General features: G+C 56.6%; 1 protein-coding gene across 1 annotated transcript in view; it reads left to right on the top strand.

Annotated features, from left to right (window-relative positions):
- The window catches only part of LOC132334934 (myosin-binding protein C, fast-type-like), a 64,678-nt gene extending 36,892 nt beyond the window's left edge, over window positions 1-27,786 (top strand). Inside the window, 12 exon segments of the mRNA XM_059861059.1 lie at window positions 827-969; window positions 971-1,016; window positions 3,101-3,234; window positions 6,867-7,035; window positions 9,580-9,668; window positions 11,497-11,689; window positions 15,546-15,685; window positions 19,165-19,324; window positions 22,610-22,746; window positions 25,821-26,007; window positions 27,246-27,271; window positions 27,687-27,786. Of these exon segments, the coding sequence (XP_059717042.1) occupies window positions 827-969; window positions 971-1,016; window positions 3,101-3,234; window positions 6,867-7,035; window positions 9,580-9,668; window positions 11,497-11,689; window positions 15,546-15,685; window positions 19,165-19,324; window positions 22,610-22,746; window positions 25,821-26,007; window positions 27,246-27,256 (1,409 nt within the window). The 3' untranslated portion in view covers window positions 27,257-27,271; window positions 27,687-27,786.
- Window positions 27,787-27,993: the final 207 nt, after the last annotated feature.

Genomic DNA, 27,993 nt, shown 5'->3' on the forward strand with positions numbered 1-27,993 from the left:
CACCGCTGGATGAAGCTCAGTTTCTGTCTCTCACCTGTCTCACCTGTCTCTCACCTGTCCCTCACCTGTCTCACCTGTCCCTCACCTGTGTCTGACCTGTGTCTGACCTGTGTCTCACCTGTGTCTCACCTGTGCAGGTTACCTGGTGGAGAGGAAGAAGAAGGGCTCCCACCGCTGGATGAAGCTCAGTTTTGTGTCCCTCACCTGTCCCTCACCTGTCTCACCTGTGCAGGTTACCTGGTGGAGAGGAAGAAGAAGGGCTCCCACCACGGGATGAAGCTCAGTTCCTGTCCCTCACCTGTCTCACCTGTCCCTCACCTGTCTCACCTGTGCAGGTTACCTGGTGGAGAGGAAGAAGAAGGGCTCCCACCGCTGGATGAAGCTCAGTTTCTGTCCCTCACCTGTCCCTCACCTGTCTCACCTGTCCCTCACCTGTCTCACCTGTCTCACCTGTGCAGGTTACCTGGTGGAGAGGAAGAAGAAGGGCTCCCACCGCTGGATGAAGCTCAGTTTCTGTTCCTCACCTGTCTCACCTGTCCCTCACCTGTCCCTCACCTGTCCCTCACCTGTCTCACCTGTGTCTCACCTGTCCCCACCTGTGCAGGTTACCTGGTGGAGAGGAAGAAGAAGGGCTCCCACCGCTGGATGAAGGGGATTTAGGGCTCCTGTGTCTCACCTGTCCCTCACCTGTCCCTCACCTGTCTCACCTGTGCAGGTTACCTGGTGGAGAGGAAGAAGAAGGGCTCCCACCGCTGGATGAAGGGGATTTAGGGCTCCTGTGTCTCACCTGTCCCTCACCTGTCCCTCACCTGTCTCACCTGTGCAGGTTACCTGGTGGAGAGGAAGAAGAAGGGCTCCCACCGCTGGATGAAGCTCAACTTCGAGGTGCTGCCGGCGCTCACCTTCGAGTCCACGCGCATGATCGAGGGCGTGCTCTACGAGATGAGGGTCTTCGCCGTCAACGCCATCGGGGGTCTCGGCCCCCAGCCTCAACACCCCCCCCTTCATGCCCATCGGTGGGTGGGGGTCCCGGGGGGCTTTGGGGGGGGGTTTAGGGGGAATCTGGGGGGTCCTGGAGTGGGTCTGGGGGCACCCAGGAGGATCTGGGGGATCCTAGAGGGGATTTGGGGGATCCTGGATTGGGTCTGGGGGTGTCCCAGGGGCATTCAGGGGGTCCTAGAGGGGATTTGGGGGTCCTGGATTGGGTCTGGGGGTGTCCCAGGGGCATTCAGGGGGTCCTGGAGGGGATGTTGGGGGCATTTCAGGGTCCTGGATTGGGTCTGGGGGTGTCCAGGGGGATTTGAGGAGGATTTGGGGGTCCTGGATTGGGTCTGGGGGCTCCCAGGGGGATTTGGGGGGATTTCAGGGTCCTGAATTGGGTCTGGGGGCTTCCAGGTGGATTTGGGGATGATTTTTCAGTGGTTTGGGGCTGATTTTGGGGTGATTTTTGGGCTGATTTTGGGCTGATTTCTGTGTGATTTTGGGGTGATTTTTGACTGATTTTGGGGTGATTTTTGGTGATTTTGGGGTGATTTCTGTGTGATTTTGGGGTGATTTCTGTGTGATTTTGGGGTGATTTTGGAGTGATTTTTGAGGTGATTTTTGGGTGATTTTGGGCTGATTTCTGTGTGATTTTTGACTGATTTTTGGGTGATTTTGGGGTGATTTTTGACTGATTTTGGGGTGATTTTTGGTGTGATTTTGGGTGATTTTGGGGTGATTTCTGTGTGATTTTGGGGTGATTTTGGAGTGATTTTTGAGGTGATTTTTGTGCTGATTTTGGGCTGATTTTGGGGCAACTTTGGGGGTAATTTTGAGGTGATTTTTGAGTGATTTTGGGGGGATTTTAGGCTGATTTTTGAGGTGAGTTTTTGGGTCATTTTTGAATGTTTTTGGGCTGATTTTGGGCTCATTTCGGGCTGATTTTGAGGTGATATTTGGGTTATTTTGGGCTGATTTCAGGGTGATTTTGGGGTGATTTTTCAGTGATTTGGGGGGATTTCAGGCTGATTTTTGGGGTGATTTTGGGCTGATTTCGGGCTGATTGGGGGGGATTTCAGGCTGATTTTTGAGGTGATTTTGGGTGACTTTGGGCTGATTTCAGGCTGATTTTTGAGGTGATTTTTGGGTGATTTTGGGCTGATTTTTGAGGTGATTTTGGGCTGATTTCAGGCTGATTTTTGAGGTGATATTTGGGTTATTTTGGGCTGATTTTTGAGGTGATAATTGGGTGATTTTGGGCTGATTTTTGAGGTGATATTTGGGTTATTTTGGGCTGATTTTTGAGGTGATTTTGGGTGACTTTGGGCTGATTTTGGGGCGTTTTTTGAGGTGATTTTTGGGTGATTTTGGGCTGATTTTTGAGGTGGTTTTGGGCTGATTTCAGGCTGATTTTTGAGGTGATATTTGGCTGACTTTGGGCTGATTTTGGGGTGATTTTTGGGCGTTTTTTGAGGTGATTTTTGGGTGACTTTGGGCTGATTTTGAGGTGATATTTGGGTGATTATTGGGCTGATTTCGGTCTGATTTCTGGGTGATTTTTCAGTGATTTGGGGGGATTTCAGGCTGATTTTTGAGGTGATTTTGGGTGACTTTGGGCTGATTTTGAGGTGATATTTGGGTGACTTTCGGCTGATTTCAGGGTGATTTTGGGGTGATATTTGGGTTATTTTGGGCTGATTTCAGGGTGATTTTGGGCTGATTTTTCAGTGATTTGGGGGGATTTCAGGCTGATTTTTGAGGTGATTTTTGGGTGATTTCGGGCTGATTTTTGAGGTGATATTTGGCTGACTTTGGGCTGATTTTGGGGTGATTTCGGGGTGTTTTTTGAGGTGATTTTTGGGTGATTTCAGGCTGATTTTTGAGGTGATTTTTGGGTGATTTCAGGCTGATTTTTGAGGTGATATTTGGCTGACTTTGGGCTGATTTTGGGGCGATTTCGGGGCGTTTTTTGAGGTGATTTTTGGGTGATTTTGAGGTGATATTTGGCTGACTTTGGGCTGATTTTGGGGCGTTTTTTGAGGTGATTTTTGGGTGATTTTGAGGTGATATTTGGCTGACTTTGGGCTGATTTTGGGGTGATTTTTGGGGTCCCCCGCAGCCCCCACCAGCGAACCCACTCACCTGACGCTGGAGGACGTGACGGACACCACGGCCACCCTCAAGTGGCGCCCACCTGAGCGCCTGGGGGCGGGGGGCATCGACGGCTACCTGGTGGAGTGGTGCCGGGAGGGGGGGTGAGTGCCGCGCCCCAAAATTCGGGGGGGGACCCCAAAATTGTGGGGTGGGATCACAAAACTTCGGGGGAGATGCCAAAAGTTTGGGGGAATGGCTGAAATTTGGTGGGAATGGCTGAAATTTGAGGGGGGGGATCGAGGGGTACCTGGTAAAGGTGAGGGGAGGGGGGTGAATGGGGCACCCCAAAATTCGGGGGGCACCCCAAAATGTTAGGGTGGAATCCCAAAACTTGGTGGGAATCCCTGAAATTTGGGGAGATCCCAAAAGTTTGTGGGAATCCCTGAAATTTGAGGGGGGGGATCGAGGGGTACCTGGTAAAGGTGAGGGGAGGGGGGTGAGTGGGGCACCCCAAAATTTGGGGGGACCCCAAAACCCCCCAACTTGGTGCCCTTCAACTCCATAACCCCCTCCCCAGCCCCATAGCACCCCAAAATCTGATACCCCCAGCCCCATAACCCCCTCGCTGACCCCATACCCCCCCAAAATCTGATACCCCCAGCCCCATAACCCCCTCCCCAGCCCCATAGCCCCCTCCCCAGCCCCATAGCCCCCCAAAATCTGATACCCCCAGCCCCATAACCCCCTCCCTGACCCCATAACCCCCCAAAATCTGATACCCCCGACCCCAGAACCCCCTCCCTGACCCCATATCCCCCTCCCCAACCCCATATCCCCCTCCTCAGCCCCATAACCCCCACCCCGACCCCATAGCCCCCTCCCCGACCCCATAACCCCCAAAATTCGATACTCCCCGACCCCATAACCCCCTTGCTGACCCCATAACCTCCTCCCCGACCCCATAACCCCCTCCCCGACCCCATAGCCCCCTCCCCGACCCCATAACCCCCTCCCCGACCCCATAACCCCCTCCCCGACCCCATAGCCCCCTCCCCGACCCCATAACCCCCTCCCCGACCGCATAACCCCCCAAAATCCGATACCCCCAGCCCCATAACCCCCACCCCCGACCCCATAGCCCTCTCCCTGACCCCATAACCCCCAAAATCCGATACCCCCGACCCCATAACCCCCCCCTGACTCCATAACCCCAAATTCCGATATTCCCCAACCCCATAACCCCAAATTCCGATATTCCCCTCCCCAATCCCATAACCCCAAATTCCAATACTCCCGGACCCCCATAGCCCCCTCCCCGACCCCATTACCCCCCCAATCTCCCCCCCAGACACCACGTGGACCCCCGCGAACACGGAGCTGGTGGAGCCCCCAGCCCCATAGCCCCCTACCCAACCCCATAACCCCCAAAATTTGATACCCCCCGACCCCATAACCCCCTCCCCGACCCCATAACCCCCTCCCCGACCCCATAACTCCCTCGCTGACCCCATAGCCCCCTCCCCAGCCCCATAACCCCCCCAATCTCCCCCCAGACACCACCTGGACCCCCGCGAACACGGAGCTGGTGGAGCCCCCAGCCCCATAACCCCAAAATCCAACACCCCCCGACCCCATAACCCCCTCCACAGCCCCATAACCCCCAAATTCCGATACTCCCCGACCCCATAGCCCCCTCCCCGACCCCATAACCCCCTCCTCGACCCCATAACCCCCCCAATCTCCCCCCAGACATCACGTGGACCCCCGCGAACACGGAGCTGGTGGAGCCACCAGCCCCTTCCCCGACCCCATAACCCCAAAATTCGATACTCCCCGACCCCATAACCCCAAAATCCGATACTCCCCGACCCCATAGCCCCCTCCCCAGCCCCATAACCCCCCAATCTCCCTCCAGACACCACGTGGACCCCTGCAAACACGGAACTGGTGGAGCCCCCAGCCCCATAGCCCCCTACCCAACCCCATAACCCCCAAAATTCGATACCCCCCGACCCCATAACCCCCTCCCCGACCCCATAACCCCAAATTCCGATCCTCCCCGACCCCCTAACCCCCCAATCTCCCCCCCAGACACCACGTGGACCCCCGCGAACATGGAGCTGGTGGAGCCCCCAGCCCCATAGCCCCCTACCTAACCCCATAACCCCCAAAATTAGATACCCCCCGACCCCATAATCCCCTCGCTGACCCCATAGCCCCCTCCCCGACCCCCTAACCCCCCAATCTCCCCTCAGACACCACGTGGACCCCCGCGAACACGGAGCTGGTGGAGCCCCCAGCCCCTTCCCCGACCCCATAACCCCCAAAATCCGATACCCCCCGACCCCATAACCCCAAAATCTGATACCCCCCCCGACCCCATAACCCCCTCGCTGACCCCATAGCCCCCTCCCCAGCCCCATAACCCCCCCAATCTCCCCCCCAGACACCACGTGGACCCCCGCGAACACGGAGCTGGTGGAGCCCCCAGCCCCATACCCCAAAATCCGATACCCCCGACCCCATAACCCCAACATCCAATACCCCCTGACCCCATAACCCCCTCGCTGACCCCATAGCCCCCTCCCCAGCCCCATAACCCCCCCAATCTCCCCCCCAGACACCACGTGGACCCCCGCGAACACGGAGCTGGTGGAGCCCCCAGCCCCATAACCCCAAAATTCGATACTCCCCGACCCCATAACCCCCTCCCCAATCCCATAACCCCAAATTCCAATACTCCCCGACCCCATAAGCCCCTCCCTGACCCCATAGCCCCAAATTCCAATACCCCCCGACCCCATAAGCCCCTCCCTGACCCCATTACCCCCCCAATCTCCCCCCAGACACCACCTGGACCCCCACGAACACGGAGCTGGTGGAGCCCCCAGCCCCTTCCCCGACCCCATAACCCCCAAAATTCGATACCCCCCGACCCCATAACCCCCTCGCTGACCCCATAGCCCCCTCCCCAACCCCATAACCCCCTCCCCGACCCCATAGCCCCCTCCCCGACCCCATAACCCCCTCGCTGACCCCATAGCCCCCTCCCCGACCCCATGACCCCCCAATCTCCCCCCTAGACACCACCTGGACCCCCACGAACATGGAGCTGGTGGAGCCCCCAGCCCCATAACCCCAAAATCCGATACCTCCCGACCCCATAACCCCAAAATCCGATACCCCCCGACCCCATAGCCCCCTCCCCAGCCCCCTAACCCCCCAATCTCCCCCCAGACACCACGTGGACCCCTGCAAACACGGAGCTGGTGGAGCCCCCAGCCCCATAGCCCCCTACCCAACCCCATAACCCCCAAAATTCGATACCCCCCGACCCCATAACCCCCTCCCCGACCCCATAACCCCCTCCCCGACCCCATAACTCCCTCGCTGACCCCATAGCCCCCTCCCCAGCCCCATAACCCCCCCAATCTCCCCCCAGACACCACCTGGACCCCCGCGAACACGGAGCTGGTGAAGCCCCCAGCCCCTTCCCCAACCCCATAACCCCCAAAATCTGATACCCCCGACCCCATAACCCCCTCGCTGACCCCATAACCCCCTCGCTGACCCCATAACCCCCTCGCTGACCCCATAGCCCCCTCCCCGACCCCATAGCCCCCCCAATCTCCCCCCAGACACCACGTGGACCCCCGCGAACATGGAGCTGGTGGAGCCCCCAGCCCCATAACCCCAAAATCCGATACCTCCCGACCCCATAACCCCGAAACCCAACACCCCCCGACCCCATAGCCCCCTCCCCGACCCCCTAACCCCCCAATCTCCCCCCAGACACCACGTGGACCCCCGCGAACACGGAGCTGGTGGAGCGCTGCGGGCTGACCGTGCGGGGTTTGCCCACGGGGGAGAAGCTGCTGTTCCGCGTGGTGGGCGTCAACATCGCGGGCCGCAGCCCCCCGGCCACCATGGCCCAGCCCGTCACCATCCGCGAGATCGTCGGTGGGTCTGGGGGCACCCCGAAATCTGGGGGGGACCCCGAAATCGGGGGGAGTCGGAAATTGGGGGGGGGAGCTTGAAATTGGGGGGGAAATCCCAAAATCTGGGGGGGATCCATAAGGGAAATTAGGGAGATTCATAAAAGGGGGATCGAATAAAGGGGGATCCATGAGGAAAAGGGGGGACCCCGAAATTAGGGGGGGACCCTGAAATGTCGGGGGGGACCCCGAAATCGGGGGGAGTCGGAAATTGGGGGGGAAATCCCAAAATCTGGGGGGGATCCATAAGGGAAATTAGGGGGATCCATAAAAGGGGGATCCGAAAAGGGAGGACCCCAAAAGGAAAGGGGGGACCCCGAAGTTTGTGGGGGGGACCCCGAAATTGGGGGGCAGTCCAAAATTGGGGGGGAGCCCAAAATTGGGGGGAGCCGGAAATTTGGGGGGGGACCCCAAAAGTGGGGGGGATCCGTGAGGGAAATTAGAGGGATCCATAAAAGGGGGATCTAAAAAAGGAGGATCCAAAAAAGGGGATCCATGAGGAAAAGGGGGGACCCCGAAATTAGGGGGGGACCCTGAAATGTGGGGGGTACCCCCGAAATTGGGGGGGGAGCTTGAAATTGGGGGGGGGATCCCGAAATCAGGGGGGGATCCATAAGGGAAATTAGGGGGATCCATAAAAGGGGGATCCGAAAAGGGAGGACCCCAAAAAGATAGGGGGGGACCCCGAAGTTTGTGGGGGGGGACCCTGAAATGTGGGGGGGACCCCGAAATTGGGGGGAGTCGGAAATTGGGGGGGGGAGCTTGAAATTGGGGGGAAAATCTTGAAATCTGGGGGGGATCCATGAGGGAAATTAGGGGGATCCATAAAAGGGGGATCTAAAAAAGGGGAATCCAAAAAAGGGGATCCATGAGGAAAAGGGGGGACCCCGAAATTAGGGGGGGACCCTGAAATGTGGGGGGGACCCCCGAAATTGGGGGGAGTCGGAAACTGGGGGGGAAATCCCAAAATCTGGGGGGGATCCATAAGGGAAATTAGGGGGATCCATGAAAGGGGGATCCGAAAAGGGAGGACCCCAAAAGGAAAGGGGGGACCCCGAAGTTTGTGAGGGGGACCCCGAAATTGGGGGGGAGCCCAAAATTGGGGGGGAGCCCAAAATTGGGGGGAGCCGGAAATTTGGGGGGGGACCCCAAAAGTGGGGGGGATCCGTGAGGGAAATTAGAGGGATCCATAAAAGGGGGATCTAAAAATGGGGATCCAAAAAAGGGGGATCCATAAGGAAAAGGGGGGACCCCGAAATTTGGGGGGGGACCCTGAAATGTGGGGGGGACCCCCGAAATTGGGGGGAGTCGGAAATTGGGGGGGAAAATCTTGAAATCTGGGGGGGATCCATAAGGGAAATTGGGGGGATCCATAAAAGGGGGGATCCGAAAAGGGAGGACCCCAAAAGGAAAGGGGGGACCCCGAAGTTTGTGGGGGGGACCCCGAAATTGGGGGGGAGTCCAAAATTGGGGGGGAGCCCAAAATTGGGGGGAGCCGGAAATTTGGGGGGGACCCCAAAAGTGGGGGGGATCCGTGAGGGAAATTAGAGGGATCCATAAAAGGGGGATCTAAAAAAGGGGGATCCAAAAAAGGGGATCCATCAGGAAAAGGGGGGACCCCGAAATTTGTGGGGGGGGACCCCGAAATTGGGGGGGAGCCCAAAATTGGGGGGAGCCGGAAATTTGAGGGGGGACCCCAAAAGTGGGGGGGATCCATGAGGGAAATTAGAGGGATCCATAAAAGGGGGGGGATCCAAAAAAGGGGGATCCATAAGGAAAAGGGGGGACCCCGAAATTATGGGGGGGGACCCTGAAATGTGGGGGGGACCCCCGAAATCGGGGGGAGTCGGAAACTGGGGGGGGGAGCTTGAAATTGGGGGGAAAATCTTGAAATCTGGGGGGGATCCATAAGGGAAATTAGGGAGGTTCATAAAAGGGGGATCGAAAAAAGGGGGATCCATGAGGAAAAGGGGGGACCCCGAAATTTGTGGGGGGGACCCTGAAATGTCGGGGGGGACCCCGAAATTGGGGGGAGTCGGAAATTGGGGGGGGGAACTTGAAATTGGGGGGGAAATCCTGAAATCTGGGGGGGATCCATGAGGGAAAGGGGACCCCTAAAGGGAAGGGGGGACCCCAAAATCGGAGGAGACCCCAAAATGGGGGGGAACCCAAAAACAGAAGTGGGGAACCCCAAATTGTGGAGGGACCCCAAAATTAGGGAGTGACCCTAAAACTGGGGAGAAAGACTAAATACGAGGGGCCCTAAAAATGGGGAAGATCCCCAAAAATGGGGAGAGACCCCAAAAATGGAGAGGGACCCCAAAAATGAGGAAGGACCCTAAAACCAGGGAAGGACCCCAAAAATGGAACTGAAACTTTGGGGAGGAGAACCCGAAGGAATTGAGGGGGCACTGATGGGTAAGGGGGAACCCCAAAATCGGGGGAGACCCCAAAATGGGGGGGTTCTGCCCCATAGATCCCCCCCCTAAACCTTGTCCGACCCCCCCAGAGCGCCCCAAAATCCGGCTGCCCCGGCACCTGCGGCAGACGTACGTCAGGAAGGTGGGGGAGCAGGTGAACCTGGTCATCCCCTTCCAGGTGAGTGGGGGGACCCCAAAACTTGGGGAACTCAGCCCCGTGGGGGCAACTCAGCCCTATAGGGACAACTCAGCCCCATAGGGATAACTCAGCCCTATAGGGACAACTCAGCCCTATAGGGACAACTCAACCCTATAGGGACAACTCAGCCCTATGGATTTATTGGGATCACTCAGCCCTATAGGGATCACTCAGCCCTATAGGGACAACTCAGCCCTATGGATTTATTGGGATCACTCAGCCCTATAGGGATCACTCAGCCCTATAGGGACAACTCAGCCCTATGGATTTATTGGGATCACTCAGCCCTATAGGGACAACTCAGCCCTATAGGAACAACTCAGCCCTATAGGGACAACTCAGCCCTATAGGGACAACTCAACCCTATAGATTTATTGGGATCACTCAGCTTTATAGGGATCACTCAGCTCTATAGGGATAATTCAGCCCTATGGATTTATTGGGATAACTCAGGCCCATAGGGACACCACAACCCCATAGATCCCATAGGGACACCTCAACCCCACAGCCCCATAGATCCCGTAGGGACACCACAACCCCATAGATCCCATAGGGACACCTCAACCCCACAGCCCCATAGATCCCATAGGGACACCTGAGCCCCACAGCCCCACAGATCCCATAGGGACACCTCAACCCCATAGATCCCATAGGGACGCCTCAACCCCACAGCCCCATAGATCCCATAGGGACACCTCAACCCCACAGCCCCCCATAGATCCCATAGGGACACCTCAACCCCACAGCCCCCCATAGATCCCATAGGGACACCTCAACCCCACAGCCCCCCATAGATCCCATAGGGACACCTCAACCCCACAGCCCCATAGGGACAACTGAACCGTACAGCCCCATAGATCCCATAGGGACACCTCAACCCCACAGCCCCATAGATCCCATAGGGAGACCTCAACCCCACAGATCCCATAGGGACAACAGAATCCCACAGCCCCATAGATCCCATAGGGACAACAGAATCCCACAGCCCCACAGATCCCATAGGGACACCTCAACCCCATAGATCCCATAGGGACACCTCAACCCCACAGCCCCATAGATCCCATAGGGACACCTCAACCCCATAGATCCCATAGGGACACCTCAACCCCACAGATCCCATAGATCCCATAGGGACACCTCAACCCCACAGCCCCATAGATCCCATAGGGACACCTCAACCCCACAGACCCATAGATCCCATAGGAACACCTCAACCCCACAGATCCCATAGGGACAACTGAACCCCACAGCCCCATAGATCCCATAGGGACAACTGAACCCTACAGCCCCATAGATCCCATAGGGGCACCTCAACCCCACAGCCCCACAGATCCCATAGGGGCACCTCATCCCCACAGACCCATAGATCCCATAGGGACACCTCAACCCCACAGCCCCATAGATCCCATAGGGACACCTCAACCCCACAGCCCCATAGATCCCATAGGGACACCTCAACCCCATAGATCCCATAGGGACACCTCAGCCCCACAGCCCCATAGGGACACCTGAACCCCACAGCCCCATAGGGACAACTGAACCCTACAGCCCCATAGATCCCATAGGGACACCTCAACCCCATAGATCCCATAGGGACACCTCAACCCCACAGCCCCATAGATCCCATAGGGACACACCTCAACCCCACAGCCCCATAGGGACAACTGAACCCTACAGCCCCATAGATCCCATAGGGACACCTGAGCCCCATAGATCCCATAGGGACACCTCAACCCCATAGATCCCATAGGGACACCTGAACCCCACAGCCCCCCATAGATCTAACCAAGCCCCGCCCCCCCGGCAGGGTAAGCCCCGCCCCCAGGTGACGTGGACGAAGGAGGGCGGGCCCCTGGGCGAGGACGTGCACGTGCGCACGTCGGACCGGGACACGGTGTTCTTCATCCGCGCCGCCACCAGGGGGCACTCGGGGCGCTACGGGCTCAGCGTGCGCATCGAGGGCATGGAGGACACGGCCGAGATGCGCCTGCGCATCGTCGGTAACTGGGAGCACTGGGAGGGACTGGGAGGGAACTGGGACTGGGAACTGGGGGCACTGGGAATGATGGGAGTGACTGGGAGCGACTGGGAGCGCAGGGCTCAGCGTGCGCATCGAGGGCATGGAGGACACGGCCGAGATGCGCCTGCGCATCGTCGGTAACTGGGAGCACTGGGAGGGACTGGGAGGGAACTGGGACTGGGAACTGGGGGCACTGGGAATGATGGGAGTGACTGGGAGCGACTGGGAGCGCAGGGCTCAGCGTGCGCATCGAGGGCATGGAGGACACGGCCGAGATGCGCCTGCGCATCGTCGGTAACTGGGAGCACTGGGAGGGACTGGGAGGGAACTGGGAGTGGGAACTGGGGGCACTGGGAATGATGGGAGTGACTGGGAGCGACTGGGAGTGACTGGGAGTGACTGGGAGCGCAGGGCTCAGCGTGCGCATCGAGGGCATGGAGGACACGGCCGAGATGCGCCTGCGCATCGTCGGTAACTGGGAGCACTGGGAGGGACTGGGAGGGGAACTGGGACTGGGAACTGGGGGCACTGGGAATGATGGGAGTGACTGGGAGTGACTGGGAGTGACTGGGAGCGACTGGGAGTGACTGGGAGAGCAGGGCTCAGCGTGCGCATCGAGGGCATGGAGGACACAGCTGAGGCGTCCGTAACTGGGAGCACTGGGAGGGGAACTGGGAGCACTGGGAGCACTGGGATTGGGAACTGGGAGCACTGGGAATGATGGGAGTGACTGGGAGCGACTGGGAGTGACTGGGAGTGACTGGGAGCGCAGAGCTCAGCGTGCACATCGAGGGCATGGAGGACACGGCCGAGATGCGCCTGCGCATCGTCGGTAACTGGGAGCACTGGGAGGGACTGGGAGGGAACTGGGACTGGGAACTGGGGGCACTGGGAATGATGGGAGTGACTGGGAGTGACTGGGAGCGACTGGGAGTGACTGGGAGCACAGGGCTCAGCGTGCGCATCGAGGGCATGGAGGACACGGCCGAGATGCGCCTGCGCATCGTCGGTAACTGGGAGCACTGGGAGGGACTGGGAGGGGACTGGGACTGGGAACTGGGAGCACTGGGAATGATGGGAGTGACTGGGAGTGACTGGGAGTGACTGGGAGCGCAGGGCTCAGCGTGCGCATCGAGGGCATGGAGGACACAGCCGAGATGCGCCTGCGCATCGTCGGTAACTGGGAGCACTGGGAGGGACTGGGAGGGAACTGGGAGCACTGGGAATGGGAACTGGGAGCACTGGGAATGGGAACTGGGAGCACTGGGAAAGCCGGGCAGAGCGTGCACATCGAGGGCATGGAGGACACGGCCGAGATGTGCATCGTCAGTAACTGGGAGCACTGGGAGCACTGGGAGGGGACTGGGACTGGGAACTGGGAGCACTGGGAATGATGGGGGTGACTGGGAGTGACTGGGAGTGACTGGGAGCGCAGGGCTCAGCGTGCGCATCGAGGGCATGGAGGACACGGCCGAGATGCGCCTGCGCATCGTCGGTAACTGGGAGCACTGGGAGGGACTGGGAGGGAACTGGGACTGGGAACTGGGGGCACTGGGAATGATGGGAGTGACTGGGAGTGACTGGGAGTGACTGGGAGTGACTGGGAGCGCAGAGCTCAGCGTGCGCATCGAGGGCATGGAGGACACAGCTGAGGCGTCCGTAACTGGGAGCACTGGGAGGGGAACTGGGAGCACTGGGAGGGGAACTGGGAGCACTGGGAGGGACTGGGAGGGAACTGGGACTGGGAACTGGAGGCACTGGGAATGATGGGAGTGACTGGGAGCGACTGGGAGTGACTGGGAGCGACTGGGAGTGACTGGGAGCGACTGGGAGTGACTGGGAATGATGGGAGTGACTGGGAGTGACTGGGAGTGACTGGGAGTGACTGGGAGCGCAGGGCTCAGCGTGCGCATCGAGGGCATGGAGGACACAGCTGAGGCGTCCGTAACTGGGAGCACTGGGAGGGGAACTGGGAGCACTGGGAGCACTGGGATTGGGAACTGGGAGCACTGGGATTGGGAACTGGGAGCACTGGGAGTGCTGGGATTGGGAACTGGGAGCACTGGGATTGGGAACTGGGAGCACTGGGATTGGGAACTGGGAGCACTGGGAGCGCTGGGATTGGGAACTGGGAGCACTGGGAGCACTGGGATTGGGAACTGGGAGCACTGGGATTGGGAACTGGGAGCACTGGGAGTGCTGGGATTGGGAACTGGGAGCACTGGGATTGGGAACTGGGGGCACTGGGAGGGGAACTGGGAGCACTGGGAGCACTGGGATCGGGAACTGGCAGCACTGGGAGTGCTGGGATTGGGAACTGGGAGTGCTGGGAGCGCTGGGATTGGGAACTGGGAGCACTGGGAGTGCTGGGATTGGGAACTGGGAGCACTGGGAGGGGAACTGGGAGCGCTGGGATTGGGAACTGGGAGCACTGGGAGCGCTGGGATTGGGAACTGGGAGCACTGGGAGCACTGGGATTGGGAACTGGGAGCACTGGGAGGTTTTGGGGTGATTTTGGGGTATTTTGGGGTATTTTAAGGCAGTTTTGGGGTATTTTTGGGGTGGTTTTGGGGTGTTTTGGGGGTCAGTTTTGGGGTATTTTAGGGCAGTTTTGGGGGTATTTTTGGGGTGATTTGGGGGTATTTTTGGGGTCAGTTTTGGGGTATTTTTGGGGTATTTTGGGGGTCAGTTTTGGGGTATTCTGGGTGGTTTTGGGGTATATTGGGGTGGTTTTGGGGTATTTTAGGGCAGTTTTAGGGGTATTTTTGGGGTATTTTGGGGGTCAGTTTTGGGGTACTTTGGGGTATTTTAGGGCAGTTTTGGGGGTATTTTTGGGGTGATTTTGGGGTATTTTGGGGGTCAGTTTTGGGGTATTTTAGGGCAGTTTTGGGGGTATTTTGGGGTCAGGTTGGGGGTATTTTTGGGGTCAGTTTTGGAGTATTTTGGGGGTATTTTAAGGCAGTTTTGGGGTATTTTTGGGGTATTTTAGGGCAGGTTTTTGGGGTATTTTAGGGCAGTTTTGGGGGTATTTTGGGGGTCAGTTTTGGAGTATTTTGGGGGTATTTTAAGGCAGTTTTGGGGGTATTTTGGGGGTATTTTGAGGCAGTTTTGGGGGTATTTTTGGGGTCAGTTTTGGAGTATTTTGGGGTCAGTTTTGGGGTATTTTTGGGGTATTTTAGGGCAGTTTTAGGGGTATTTTTGGGGTGATTTGGGGGTATTTTGGGGGTATTTTGGGGCAGTTTTGGGGGTATTTTTGGGGGTATTTTTGGAGTATTTTGAGGCAGTTTTGGGGTATTTTGGGGGTCAGTTTTGGGGTATTTTGGGGTATTTTAAGGCAGTTTTGGGGGTATTTTTGGGGTATTTTAGAGCAGTTTTGGGGGTATTTTGGGGTGATTTTGGGGTGATTTTGGGGTATTTTAAGGCAGTTTTGGGGGTATTTTTGGGGTATTTTAGGGCAGGTTTTTGGGGTATTTTAGGGCAGTTTTGGGGTATTTTGGGGGTGATTTAGGGCAGTTTTTGGGGTATTTTAGGGCAGTTTTTGGGGTATTTTGGGGGTCAGTTTTGGGGTATTTTAGGGCAGTTTTGGGAGTATTTTTGGGGTGATTTTGGGGTATTTTTGGGGTATTTTAGGGCAGTTTTTGGGGTATTTTGGGGGTCAGTTTTGGGGGTATTTTGGGGGTCAGTTTTGGGGCATTTTAGAGCAGTTTTGGGGGTATTTTGGGGTGATTTTGGGGTATTTTTGGGGCGATTTTGGGGTATTTTGGGTGCTATTTCCCAGGGATGTTTCCGGGAGGTTTTGGGGTGTCCCTGAGCTGATCCCCCCCCCCCCCCTTTAGAGCGGCCGGGGCCCCCCAAGAATGTGCAGGTGAAGGAGGTTTGGGGGTTCAACGCCCTGGTGGAGTGGGAGCCCCCCGAGGACGACGGCAACGCCGAGATCACGGGGTACACCATCATGAAGGCCGACAAGAGAACCATGGTGAGGGGGCAGCACCCCAAAATCAGCACCCCTGAGGGACCCCAGAGTGCTCAGCGGAACCCCAAAATCCTCAGTGGAACCCCAAAATGCTCAGTGGAAATCCCAAAATACTCAGTGGAACCCCAAAATGCTCACTGGAAATCCCAGAATCCTCAATGGAAATCCCAAATTCTCAATGGAAATCCCAAATTCTCGATGGAAATCCCAAAGGGCTCAGTGGAACCCCAAAATCCTCAGAGGAACCCCAAAATCCTCAGAGGAACCCCAAAATGCTCAGTGGAACCCCAAAATATTTAATGGAACCCCCAGATCTTCAACTGAATCCCCAAATTCTCAATGGAACCCAAAAATACTCAATGGAACCCCAAAATCACCACAAAGGAACCCCAAAATCCTCAGTGGAACCCCAAAATACTCAATGGAAATCCCAAATGCTCAGTGGAACCCCAAAATACTCATTGGAACCCCAAAATCCTCAGTGGACCCCCAAAATCCTCAGTGGAACCTCAAAATGCTCAAAGGAATCCCAAATTCTCAATGGAACCCAAAAATTCTCAATGGAACCCCAAAATTCTCAATGGAATCCCAAAATCACCCCAAAGGAACCCCAGAATCCTCAGTGGAACCCCAAAATCCTCAATGGAACCCCAAAATGCTCAAAGGAACCCCAAAATCACCCCAAAGGAACCCCAAAATCCTCAGTGGAACCCCAAAGTTCTCAATGGAAATCCCAAATTCTCAATGGAAATCCCAGAATCCTCAATGGAAATGCCAAATTCTCAATGGAAATCCCAAAGGGCTCAGTGGAACCCCAAAATCCTCAATGGAAATCCCAAATGCTCAATGGAACCCCAAAATCCTCAGTGGAACCCCAAAATATTCAATGGAACCCCAAAATATTCAATGGAACCCCCAGATCTTCAACTGAATCCCCAAATTCTCAATGGAACCCCAAAATGCTCAATGGAACCCCCAAATGCTCAAAGGAACCCCAAATTCTCAATGGAACCCCAAAATCACCCCAAAGGAACCCCAAAATCCTCAGTGGAACCCCAAAATCCTCACTGGAAATCCCAGAATCCTCAATGGAAATCCCAAATTCTCAATGGAAATCCCAAATGCTCAATGGAACCCCAAAATCCTCAGAGGGACCCCAAAATACTCATTGGAACCCCAAAATACTCAATGGAACCCCCAGATCTTCAACTGAATCCCCAAATTCTCAATGGAACCCAAAAATACTCAATGGAACCCCAAAATCACCCCAAAGGAACCCCAAAATCCTCAATGGAAATCCCAAATGCTCAGTGGAACCCCAAAATACTCAGTGGAACCCCAAAATACTCAATGGAACCCCAAAATCCTCAGTGGAACCTCAAAATCACCCCAAAGGAACCCCAAATTCTCAATGGAACCCCAAAACTTTCGATGGAACTCAAAAATGCTCAATTGAACCCCCAATTTCTCAGTGGAACCCCAAAATCCTCCAAGGAACCCCCAAATGACTCCCCAAATCCTCAGCTGACCCCCCCAAATTCTCAACTGAACCCCCAAATCCCCTCAGCTCTCCAAAACCTCCCCAAACCCCCCTAAAAACCCCTCAGGTCCCCCAAAATCTCCCCAAACCTCCCCCAAACCCCCTCACGACCCCCAAAACCAACTCAAAACCACCCCAAACCCCCTCAGCACCCCGAAATCTTCCCCCAAACCCCCTCACGACCCCCAAAACCCCCTCAGCTCTCCCCCAGACCCCCTCAGCTCCCCGAAATCTCCCCCAAAGACCCCCCAAAACCCCTCACACCCCCCCAAAACCCCTTGAGCTCTCCCCTAAACCCCCTCAAACCCCCCCAAAGACCCCTCAGCTCCTCAAAATCCCCCCAAAACCAACTCAAACCCCCCCAAACCCCCTCACGACCCCCCAAAACCAACTCAAAACCACCCCAAACCCCCTCAGCACCCCGAAATCTCCCCCAAAGACCCCCCAAAACCCCTCAAACCCCTTGAGCTCCCCCCAAAACCCCCTCAAACCCCCCCAAAGACCTCTCAGCTCCTCAAAATCCCCCCAAAACCATCTCAAACCCCCTCACGACCCCCCAAAACCAACTCAAAACCACCCCAAACCCCCTCAGCTCCCCGAAATCTCCCCCAAAGACCCCCCCAAACCCCCCCAAAACCCCCTCACGACCCCCCAAACCCTCTCACGACCCCCCAAAACCAACTGAAAACCACCCCAAACCCCTTCAGCTCCCCGAAATCTCCCCCAAACCTCCCCCAAAGACCCCTCAAACCCCCCCAAAACCCCTTGAGCTCCCCCCAAAACCCCCTCAAACCCCCCCAAAGACCCCTCAGCTCCTCAAAATCGCCCCCAAACCACCTCAAACCCCCTCACGACCCCCCAAAACCAACTTAAAACCACCCCAAACCCCCTCAGCTCCCCGAAATCTCCCCCAAAACCCCTCAAACCCCCCCAAAACCCCTTGAGCTCCCCCTCAAACCCCCTCAACCACCCCCAAAGACCCCTCAGCTCCTCAAAATCCCCCCAAAACCACCTCAAACCCCCCCAAACCCCCTCATGACCCCCCAAAACCAACTCAAAACCACCCCAAACCCCCTCAGCTCCCCGAAATCTCCCCCAAAGACCCCCCAAAACCACCTCAAACCCCCCCAAACCCCCTCAGCAGTCCCCCAAAACCCCCCAAAGACCCCTCAGCTCCTCAAAATCCCCCCAAAACCACCTCAAACCCCCCCAAACCCCCTCACGACCCCCCAAAACCAACTCAAAACCATCTCAAACCCCTTCAGTTCCCCGAAATCTCCCCCAAAGACTCCCCAAAACCCCTCAAACCCCCCCAAAACCCCTTGAGCTCCCCCCAAAACCCCCTCAAACCCCCCCAAAGAACCCTCAGCACCCCAAAATCCCCCCAAAACCACCTCAAACCCCCCTCAAACCCCCTCACGACCCCCCAAACCCCCTCAAACCCCCCCAAAGACCCCTCAGCACCCCAAAATCCCCCCAAAACCATCTCAAACCTCCCCCAAACCCCCTCACGACCCCCCAAAACCAACTCAAAACCACCCCAAACCCCTTCAGCTCCCCGAAATCTCCCCCAAAGACCCCCTCAAACCCCCTCAAACCCCCCCAAAGAACCCTCAGCTCCTCAAAATCTCCCCCAAAACCACCTCAAACCCCCCAAACCCCCTCACGACCCCCCAAAACCAACTCAAAACCACCCCAAACCCCTTCAGCTCCCCGAAATCTCCCCCAAAACCCATCAAACCCCCCCAAACCCCCTCAGCAGTCCCCCAAAACCCCCCAAAGACCCCTCAGCTCCTCAAAATCCCCCCAAAACCACCTCAAACCCTCTCACGACCCCCCAAAACCTACTCAAAACCACCCCAAACCCCCTCAGCACCCCGAAATCTCCCCCAAAGACCCCCCAAAACCACCTCACGACCCCCCAAACCCCCCCCTCCCCCAGGAGTGGTTCACGGTGTACGAGCACAACCGGCCCCTGCGCTGCACGGCCTCGGAGCTGGTGATGGGCAACGAGTACCTGTTCAAGGTGTTCAGCGAGAACCTCTGCGGGCTGAGCGAGAAACCCGGGCTCTCCTCCAACACCGCCGTCATCCCCAAAGCGGGTACCCCCAAATTCGGGGGGCTTGGGGGGGTTTGGGGGGATTTGAGGTGGTTTTTGGGGGGTTTGAGGTGGATTTGGGGGGGTTTGAGGTGGATTTGAGGAGGTTTGAGGTGGTTTGGGGGGGTTTGAGGTGGATTTAGGGGGTTTGAGGTGGTTTTGGGGGGTTTGAGGTGGATTTAGGGGGTTCGAGGTGGATTTGGGGGGTTTGAGGTGGATTTGGGGGGATACCTGTGCGGGCTGAGCGAGAAACCCGGGCTCTCCTCCAACACCGCCGTCATCCCCAAAGCGGGTACCCCCAAATTCGGGGGGCTTGGGGGGGTTTGGGGAGGTTTGAGGTGGTTTAGGGGGGGGTTGAGGTGGATTTGGAGGGGTTTGAGGTGGATTTGGGGTGGTTGAGGTGGTTTTGGGGGGTTTGAGGTGGTTTGGGGGGGTTTGAGGGGGTTTGGGGGGATTTGAGGTGGTTTTTGGGGGGGTTTGAGGTGGATTTGAGGTGGTTTGGGGGGTTTGAGGTGGATTTAGGGGGATTTGAGGTGGATTTGGGGGGGTTTGAGGTGGATTTGAGGTGGATTTGGGGGGTTTGAGGTGATTTAGGGGGGGTTTGAGGTGGTTTTGGGGGGGTTTGAGGTGGATTTGGGGGGGTACCTGTGCGGGCTGAGCGAGAAACCCGGGCTCTCCTCCAACACCGCCGTCATCCCCAAAGCGGGTACCCCCAAATTCGGGGGGCTTGGGGGGGTTTGGGGGAGTTTAGGGGGGATTTGAGGAGGTTTTGGGGGGGGTTGAGGTGGTTTGGGGGGAGTTGAGGTGATTTTAGGAGGAATTTGAGGTGGTTTTATGAGAGACTGAGAAGATTTGGGGGGGTTTGAGGTGGTTTTGGGGAGGTTTGAGATGGTTTTTGGGGGGGTTTGAGGTGGATTTGAGGTGGTTTTGGGGGGGTACCTGTGCGGGCTGAGCGAGAAACCCGGGCTCTCCTCCAACACCGCCGTCATCCCCAAAGCGGGTACCCCCAAATTCGGGGGGCTTGGGGGGGTTTGAGGGGGTTTGAGGTGGTTTTGGGGGGGGTTGAGGTGGATTTGGGGGGGTTTGAGGTGGTTTAGGGGGGGTTTGAGGTGGTTTAGGAGGAATTTGAGGTGGTTTTTGGGGGGTTTGAGGTGGATTTGAGGTGGATTTGGGGGGCTTTGAGGTGGTTTAGGGGGGGTTTGAGGTGGTTTAGGGGGGGTTTAAGGTGGATTTAGGGGGTTTGAGGTGGATTTGGGGGGTACCTGTGCGGGCTGAGCGAGAAACCCGGGCTCTCCTCCAACACCGCCGTCATCCCCAAAGCGGGTACCCCCAAATTCGGGGGGCTTGGGGGGGTTTGAGGAGGTTTGAGGTGGTTTTGGGGGGGTTTGAGGTGGATTTGGGGAGGTTTGAGGTGGTTTTTGGGGGGTTTGAGGTAGTTTTGGGGGTTTGAGGTGGTTTTGAGATGTTTTTTGGGGGGTTTGAGGTAGTTTTGGGGGGTTTCAGGTGGTTTTGGGGGGATTGGGGAAGTTTTGGGGGACATTGAACGGATTTGGAGGGGTTTGAGCTGGTTTTGGATGAGATTCAGGTGGTTTTGGGGAGGTTTGAGGTGGTTTTGGGTGGGTTTGAGGTGGTTTTGGGGTGGCTTGAGGTGGTTTTGTGGGTGATTGAACAGATTTGGGGGGGTTTGAGGTGGTTTTGGATGAGATTCAGGTGGTTTTGGGCGGGTTTCAGATGGTTTTGGGGAGGTTTCAGGTGGTTTTGGGCAGGTTTCAGGTGGTTTTGGGGTGGCTTGAGGTGGTTTTGGGGTGGTTTTGGGGGAGTTCGGGGGGTTTGAGGTGGTTTTAGGGGGATTTGAGTTGGTTTTGGGGTGGCTTGAGGTGGTTTTGTGGGTGATTGAACGGATTTGGGGGGGTTTGAGGTGGTTTTGGATGAGATTCAGATGGTTTTGGGGAGGTTTGAGGTGGTTTTGGGTGGGTTTGAGGTGGTTTTGGGGTGGCTTGAGGTGGTTTTGGGGGAATTTTGGGGGAGTTGGGGGGGTTTGAGGTGGTTTTGGATGAGATTCAGGTGGTTTTGGGCAGGTTTCAGGTGGTTTTGGGGAGGTTTCAGGTGGTTTTGGGTGGGTTTGAGGTGGTTTTGAGGTGGTTTTGGGGGAGTTGGGGGGGTTTGAGGTGGTTTTAGGGGGGATTTGAGTTGGTTTTGGGGTGGCTCGAGGTGGTTTTGTGGGTGATTGAACGGATTTGGGGGGGTTTGAGGTGGTTTTGGATGAGATTCAGGTGGTTTTGGGGAGGTTTCAGGTGGTTTTGGGTGGGTTTGAGTTGGTTTTGGGGTGGCTCGAGGTGGTTTTGGGGGAGTTTTGGAGGAGCTGGGGGGGTTTGAGGTGGTTTTAGGGGGGATTTGAGTTGGTTTTGGGGTGGCTTGAGGTGGTTTTGTGGGTGATTGAACGGATTTGGGGGGGTTTGAGGTGGTTTTGGATGAGATTCAGATGGTTTTGGGCGGGTTTCAGGTGGTTTTGGGTGGGTTTGAGGTGGTTTGGGGAGGTTTCAGGTGGTTTTGGGGAGGTTTCAGGTGGTTTTGGGGTGGCTTGAGGTGGTTTTGGGGGAGTTTTGGAGGAGCTGGGGGGGTTTGAGGTGGTTTTGGGTGGATTTGAGTTGGTTTTGGGGTGGCTCGAGGTGGTTTTGTGGGAGATTGAATGGATTTGGGGGGGTTTGAGGTGGTTTTGGATGAGATTCAGGTGGTTTTGGGCGGGTTTCAGGTGGTTTTGGGCGTGTTTCAGGTGGTTTTGGGCGGGTTTGAGGTGGTTTTGGAGGAGCTGGGGGGGTTTGAGGTGGTTTTGGGTGGGTTTGAGTTGGTTTTGGGGTGGCTCGAGGTGGTTTTGTGGGTGATTGAACGGATTTGGGGGGGTTTGAGGTGGTTTTGGATGAGATTCAGGTGGTTTTGGGCGGGTTTCAGGTGGTTTTGGGGTACATTTGAAAGGATTTGGTGCAGTTCCTGTGGGTTCAGGAAAATCCCTGTGATCCCCAAAACCACCCAAACCCCAAATTTTGCCATTCATTGAGCTCTTAATCAGGATTTTTAATTAATTCAGCTACCTCTAATTGGGAATTATGAATTCAGGGTGTTTAACAGGGAATATTATCAAGATTTTAACAGATTTTTGGGGTCCCCCACACATTGTGATCCCACCCTGATTACACCCCCCCCTTATTTAAGCCCGGGGGTGCAACCCCAAGCAATTACCACCCCCCCAAGAATGTTGGGGTCCCCCTAAATCCTTCTGGGACCCCCCCAGAGCTGCGGCTGAAGCCCCCCCAGTACCAGGAGCACGATTTCCGCTCGGCCCCCCAGTTCCTGACGCCCCTGGTGGATCGCAGCGCCGTGGCCGGATACTCCACCGCCCTCAACTGCGCAGTCAGGGGGCACCCCAAGGTTTGGGGGGGTCCTGGGGGCACTTTGGGGGACCCCTGAGCCTGTTCACCCCAAAATTAGGGGGGGTCGGGTGGAGATTTGGGGTGCTGGGTGGAGATCTGGGGGTCCTGGGTGGAGATTTGGGGGTCCTGAGGGGGTTTTGGGGTACCCCTGACCCTGTTCTCCCCAAAATTAGGGGGGTTTGGGTGGAGATTTGGGGGTCCTGAGTGGAGATTTGGGGTCCTGGGTGGGTTTTGGGGTACCCTTGAGCCTGTTCACCCCAAAATTAGGGGGGTTTGGGTGGAGATTTGGGGGTCCCGAGTGGAGATTTGGGGCCCTGATGGGGTTTTGGGGTACCCCTGACCCTGTTCACCCCAAAATTAGGGGGTTTGGGTGGAGATTTGGGGGTCCTGGGTGAGTTTTGGGGTCCTGAGGGGGTTTTGGGGTACCCCTGAGCCTGTTCACCCCAAAATTCGGGGGGTTTGGGTGGAGATTTGGGGGTCCTGGGTGGAGATTTGGGGTCCTGGGTGGAGATTTGGGGGTCCTGGGTGGGTTTTGGGGTCCTGAGGGGGTTTTGAGGTACCCCTGACCCTGTTCACGCCCAAAATTAGGGGGGTTTGGATGGAGATTTGGGGTGCTGGGTTGGAGATCTGGGGGTCCTGAGTGGAGATTTGGGGTCCTGGGTGGGTTTTGGGGTACCCCTGACCCTGTTCACCCCAAAATTGGGGGGTTTGGGTGGAGATTTGGGGGTCCCGGGTGGGTTTTGGGGTCCTGGGTGGGTTTTGGGGCACCCCTGAGCCTGTTGACCCCAAAATTAGGGGGGTTTGGGTGGAGATCTGGGGGTCCCGGGTGGGTTTTGGGGTCCTGAGGGGGGTTTTTGGGGTACCCCTGAGCCTGTTCTCCCCAAAATTAGGAGGGGTTGGGTGGAGATTTGGGGGTCCTGAGGGGGTTTTTGGGGGACCCCTTAGCCTGTTTCACCCCCAAAAATTAGGGGGGGGTCGGGTGGAGATTTGGGGGTCCTTAGTGGAGATTCGGGGTCCTGATGGGGTTTTGGGGTACCCCTGAGCCTGTTCACCCCAAAATTAGGAGGGGTTGGGTGGAGATTTGGGGTGCCTGGGTGGAGATCTGGGGGTCCTGGGTGGAGATTTGGGGTCCTGGGTGGGTTTTGGGGTACCCCTGACCCTGTTCACCCAAAATTAGGGGGGTTTGGGTGGAGATTTGGGGGTCCTGGGTGGAGATTTGGGGTCCTGGGTGGAGATTTGGAGGTCCCGGGTGGGTTTTTGGGGTACCCCTGACACTGTTCACCCCAAAATTAGGAGGGGTTGGGTGGAGATCTGGGGGTCCCGGGTGGGTTTTGGGGTCCTGAGGGGGTTTTGGGGTACCCCTGACCCTGTTCACCCCAAAATTAGGGGGGTTTGGATGGAGATTTGGGGTGCTGGGTGGAGATCTGGGGGTCCTGAGTGGAGATTTGGGGTCCTGGGTGGGTTTTGGGGTACCCCTGAGCCTGTTCACCCCAAATTTAGGGGGGGGTCGGGTGGAGATTTGGTGTGCTGGATGGAGATTTGGGGGTCCTGATGGAGTTTTGGGGTACCCCTGACCCTGTTCACGCCCCAAAATTAGGGGGGTTTGGATGGAGATTTGGGGGTCCCGGGTGGGTTTTGGGGGTCCTGAGGGGGTTTTGGGGTACCTCTGAGCCTGTTCACCCCAAAATTTAGGGGGGTTTGGGTGGAGATTTGGGGGTGCTGGGTGGAGATCTGGGGGACCTGAGTGGAGATTTGGGGTCCTGAGGGGGTTTTGGGGTACCCCTGAGCCTGTTCACCCCAAATTTATGGGGGGGGTCGGGTGGAGATTTGGGGTCCTGGGTGGAGATCTGGGGGGTCCTGGGTGGAGATTTGGGGGTCCTGGGTGGGTTTTGAGGTACCCCTGACCCTGTTCACCCCAAAATTAGGGGGGTTTGGGTGGAGATCTGGGGGTCCCGGGTGGGTTTTGGGGTCCTGGGTGGGTTTTGAGGTACCCCTGAGCCTGTTCACCCCAAATTTAGGGGGGTTTGGGTGGAGATTTGGGGGTCCTGGGTGGGTTTTGGGGTACCCCTGAGCCTGTTCACCCCAAAATTAGGGGGGGTCGGGTGGAGATTTGGGGGTCCTTAGTGGAGATTCGGGGTCCTGATGGGGTTTTGGGGTACCCCTGAGCCTGTTCACCCCAAAATTAGGAGGGGTTGGGTGGAGATTTGGGGTGCTGGGTGGAGATCTGGGGGTCCTGGGTGGAGATTTGGGGTCCTGAGGGGGTTTTGGGGCACCCCTGAGCCTGTTCACCCCAAAATTAGGAGGGGTTGGGTGGAGATTTGGGGGGTCCCGGGTGGGTTTTGGGGTCCTGAGGGGGTTTTGGGGTACCCCTGAGCCTGTTCACCCCAAAATTAGGGGGGTTTGGGTGGAGATTTGGGGGTCCTGGGTGGGTTTTGGGGTCCTGGGTGGGTTTTGGGGTACCCCTGAGCCTGTTCTCCCCAAAATTAGGGGGGTCGGGTGGAGATTTGGGGTCCTGGGTGGAGATCTGGGGGTCCTGGGTGGAGATTTGGGGTCCTGATGGGGTTTTGGGGCACCCCTGACCCTGTTCACCCCAAATTTAGGGGGGTTTGGGTGGAGATTTGGGGGTCCTGGGTGGAGATTTGGGGGTCCTGTGTGGGTTTTGGGGTGTCCCAGTGAGTCTATGAGTGTTTTTGGGGTGCCTGGGATGTTTTTGGGGTGCCCTGGGATGTTTTTGGGGTGCATTTCAGGACTCACCTGACCAGGTGTGTCCCTCCCAGCCTGAAGAACCAGGTGTGGGGTTCACCTGAGGAATGGTTTTGGGGTGTCCCAGTGAGTCTATGAGTGTTTTTGGGGTGCCTGGGATGTTTTTGGGGTGCCCTGGGATGTTTTTGGGGTGCATTTCAGGACTCACCTGACCAGGTGTGTCCCTCCCAGCCTGAAGAACCAGGTGTGGGGTTCACCTGAGGAAGGGTTTTGGGGTGTCCCATTTGGTGCCCTGGGTGTTTTTGGGGTGCCCTGGGATGTTTTTGGGGTGCATTTCAGGACCCACCTGACCAGGTGTGTCCCTCCCAGCCCAAGGTGGTGTGGCTGAAGAACCAGGTGGCCATCGGGGAGGACCCCAAATTCCTGGCCAGGCACAGCCAGGGGGTCCTGACCCTGCTGATCCGCAAGCCGGGACCCTTCGACGGCGGCACCTACACCTGCAGGGCTGTCAACGAGCTGGGCGAGGCCCTGACCGAGTGCCGCCTCGAAATTCGGGGTGAGGGGGTCCCCAAAATCTCGGAGGGGGTCCCCAAAATCGGGGGGAGTCCCCAAAATCGCGAGGGTCCCTAAAATCGGGAGGGGCTCCTAAAATTTTGGGGGAGGTGAATACCTGGGAGAGAGTTATGAATACCTGGGAGTGATTTCAGGTGAGGGGATCCCCAAAATTAGGGGGGGTCCCCAAAATCTGGGGGAGGTCCTGACTGATTTGGGGGTGAGGGGGTCCCCCAAAACCGCGGGGGGGTCCCCAAAATCGCGAGGGTCCCTAAAATCGGGAGGGGCTCCCAAAATTTTGGGGGAGGTGAATACCTGGGGGAGGGTTGTGGTACCTGGGAGTGATTTCAGGTGAGGGGGTCCTCAAAATTAGGGGGGTCCCCAAAATCTGGGGGAGGTCCTGACCGATTTTGGGGTGAGAGGGTCCCCAAAATCGGGGGGAGTCCCCAAAATCGCGAGGGTCCCTAAAATCGGGAGGGGCTCCTAAAATTTTGGGGGAGGTGAATACCTGGGGGAGGGTTGTGAATACCTGGGAGGGATTTCAGGTGAGGGGGTCCTCAAAATTAGGGGGGTCCCCAAAATCTGGGGGAGGTCCTGACCGATTTGGGGGTGAGGGGGTCCCCGAAATCGGGGGGTCCCCAAAATCTGGGGGGGGGATCCTCACAATAGGGAGGGATTCCCAAAATTTTGGGGAGGTCATGAATACCTGGGGGAGGGTTGTGAATACCTGGGAGTGATTTGGGGTGAGGGGATCCCCAAAATTGAGGGGGGGGTCCCCAAAATCTGGGGGAGGTCCTGACTGATATTGGGGTGAGGGGGTCCCCAAAATCGGGGGGAGTCCCCAAAATCTGGGGGAGGTCCTAAAAATCGGGAGGGGCTCCCAAAATTTTGGGGAGGTCGTGGATACCTGGGGGAGGGTTGTGAATACCTGGGAGTGATTTGGGGTGAGGGGGTCCTCAAAATTAGGGGGGTCCCCAAAATCTGGGGGAGGTCCTGACCGATTTTGGGGTGAGGGGGTCCCCAAAATCGCAGAGGAGTCCCCAAAATTTTGGTGAATACCTGGGGGAGGTGCTGGATGAAGGAATAACCAGGGGGAGAAGGAGCACCCCGAATTTTGGGGGAGCTCCTGAAGATTTGAGGGGGTCCCCAAAATTTTTGGGGTACCTTGGGAGGGGTTCCTGATATTGGGGTGGGTTTGGGGGGGAATTGAAGCCCCCTCAACATTTGTCTCTCCCTCCACAGTGCCTCAGTGATGGTGACAAAAAATGGTGAGGGGGGGGGCTTAATTTGGGGGGGGGGGGGGATTAATTAGAACAGTTTTAATTAGGGGGTTTGATTGGGAAGTTTAATTGGGAGGATTCATTGGGGGGATTAACTGAGGGGTCTTGGGGGGGTTAAATATGTTTTTACTTGGGTTTAATTGGGGTGTTTTAATTGAGGGGTTTAATTAGTGGGTTTAATTGGGGGAGATTAAATGGAGCTGTTTAATTAGGGGGGGTCTTTAATTGAGGGAGTTAACTGGTGATCTTTGAGGCTGTATTTGGGGGATCTTTAATTCGGGGGGTTTAATTAGGAGGTTTTTATTTAGGGGGGGGTGTTTAATTGGTGGGATGGATTTTGAGGTGACATTTGAAGGGTTCCCCCTTCTTTTGGGGTGCTGACCCCCATCTTTGCCACCACCAGGCCATCCTGCAGAGCCACGAGCCCACCGTGGTGAGGAAGAAGAGTGTGTGAGTGACGAAGGCCCCGTGAGCCCCCCAGAAAATAAAATGTCTGAGCAATCCCCCAGAGTCTGCGCTTCATTTTGGGGAGGGGGCACCTGAGGAATTGGGGAGCACATTTCCTACCTTTTCCACTTCGTGTTTTCTTCTCTTCTCCCTTGGTGTTTCCTGGCTCTTTTTCTTTCCATTTGCTGCCTTTTCTCCCCTCACGTTTCCCTTTTTCCCCTCATGTTTCCCACCCTTTCTTCCCTCACATTTCCCCCTTTCTC

The sequence above is a fragment of the Haemorhous mexicanus genome, chromosome 16 (genome assembly GCF_027477595.1).
Source record: "Haemorhous mexicanus isolate bHaeMex1 chromosome 16, bHaeMex1.pri, whole genome shotgun sequence".
Classification (NCBI taxonomy): domain Eukaryota; kingdom Metazoa; phylum Chordata; class Aves; order Passeriformes; family Fringillidae; genus Haemorhous; species Haemorhous mexicanus.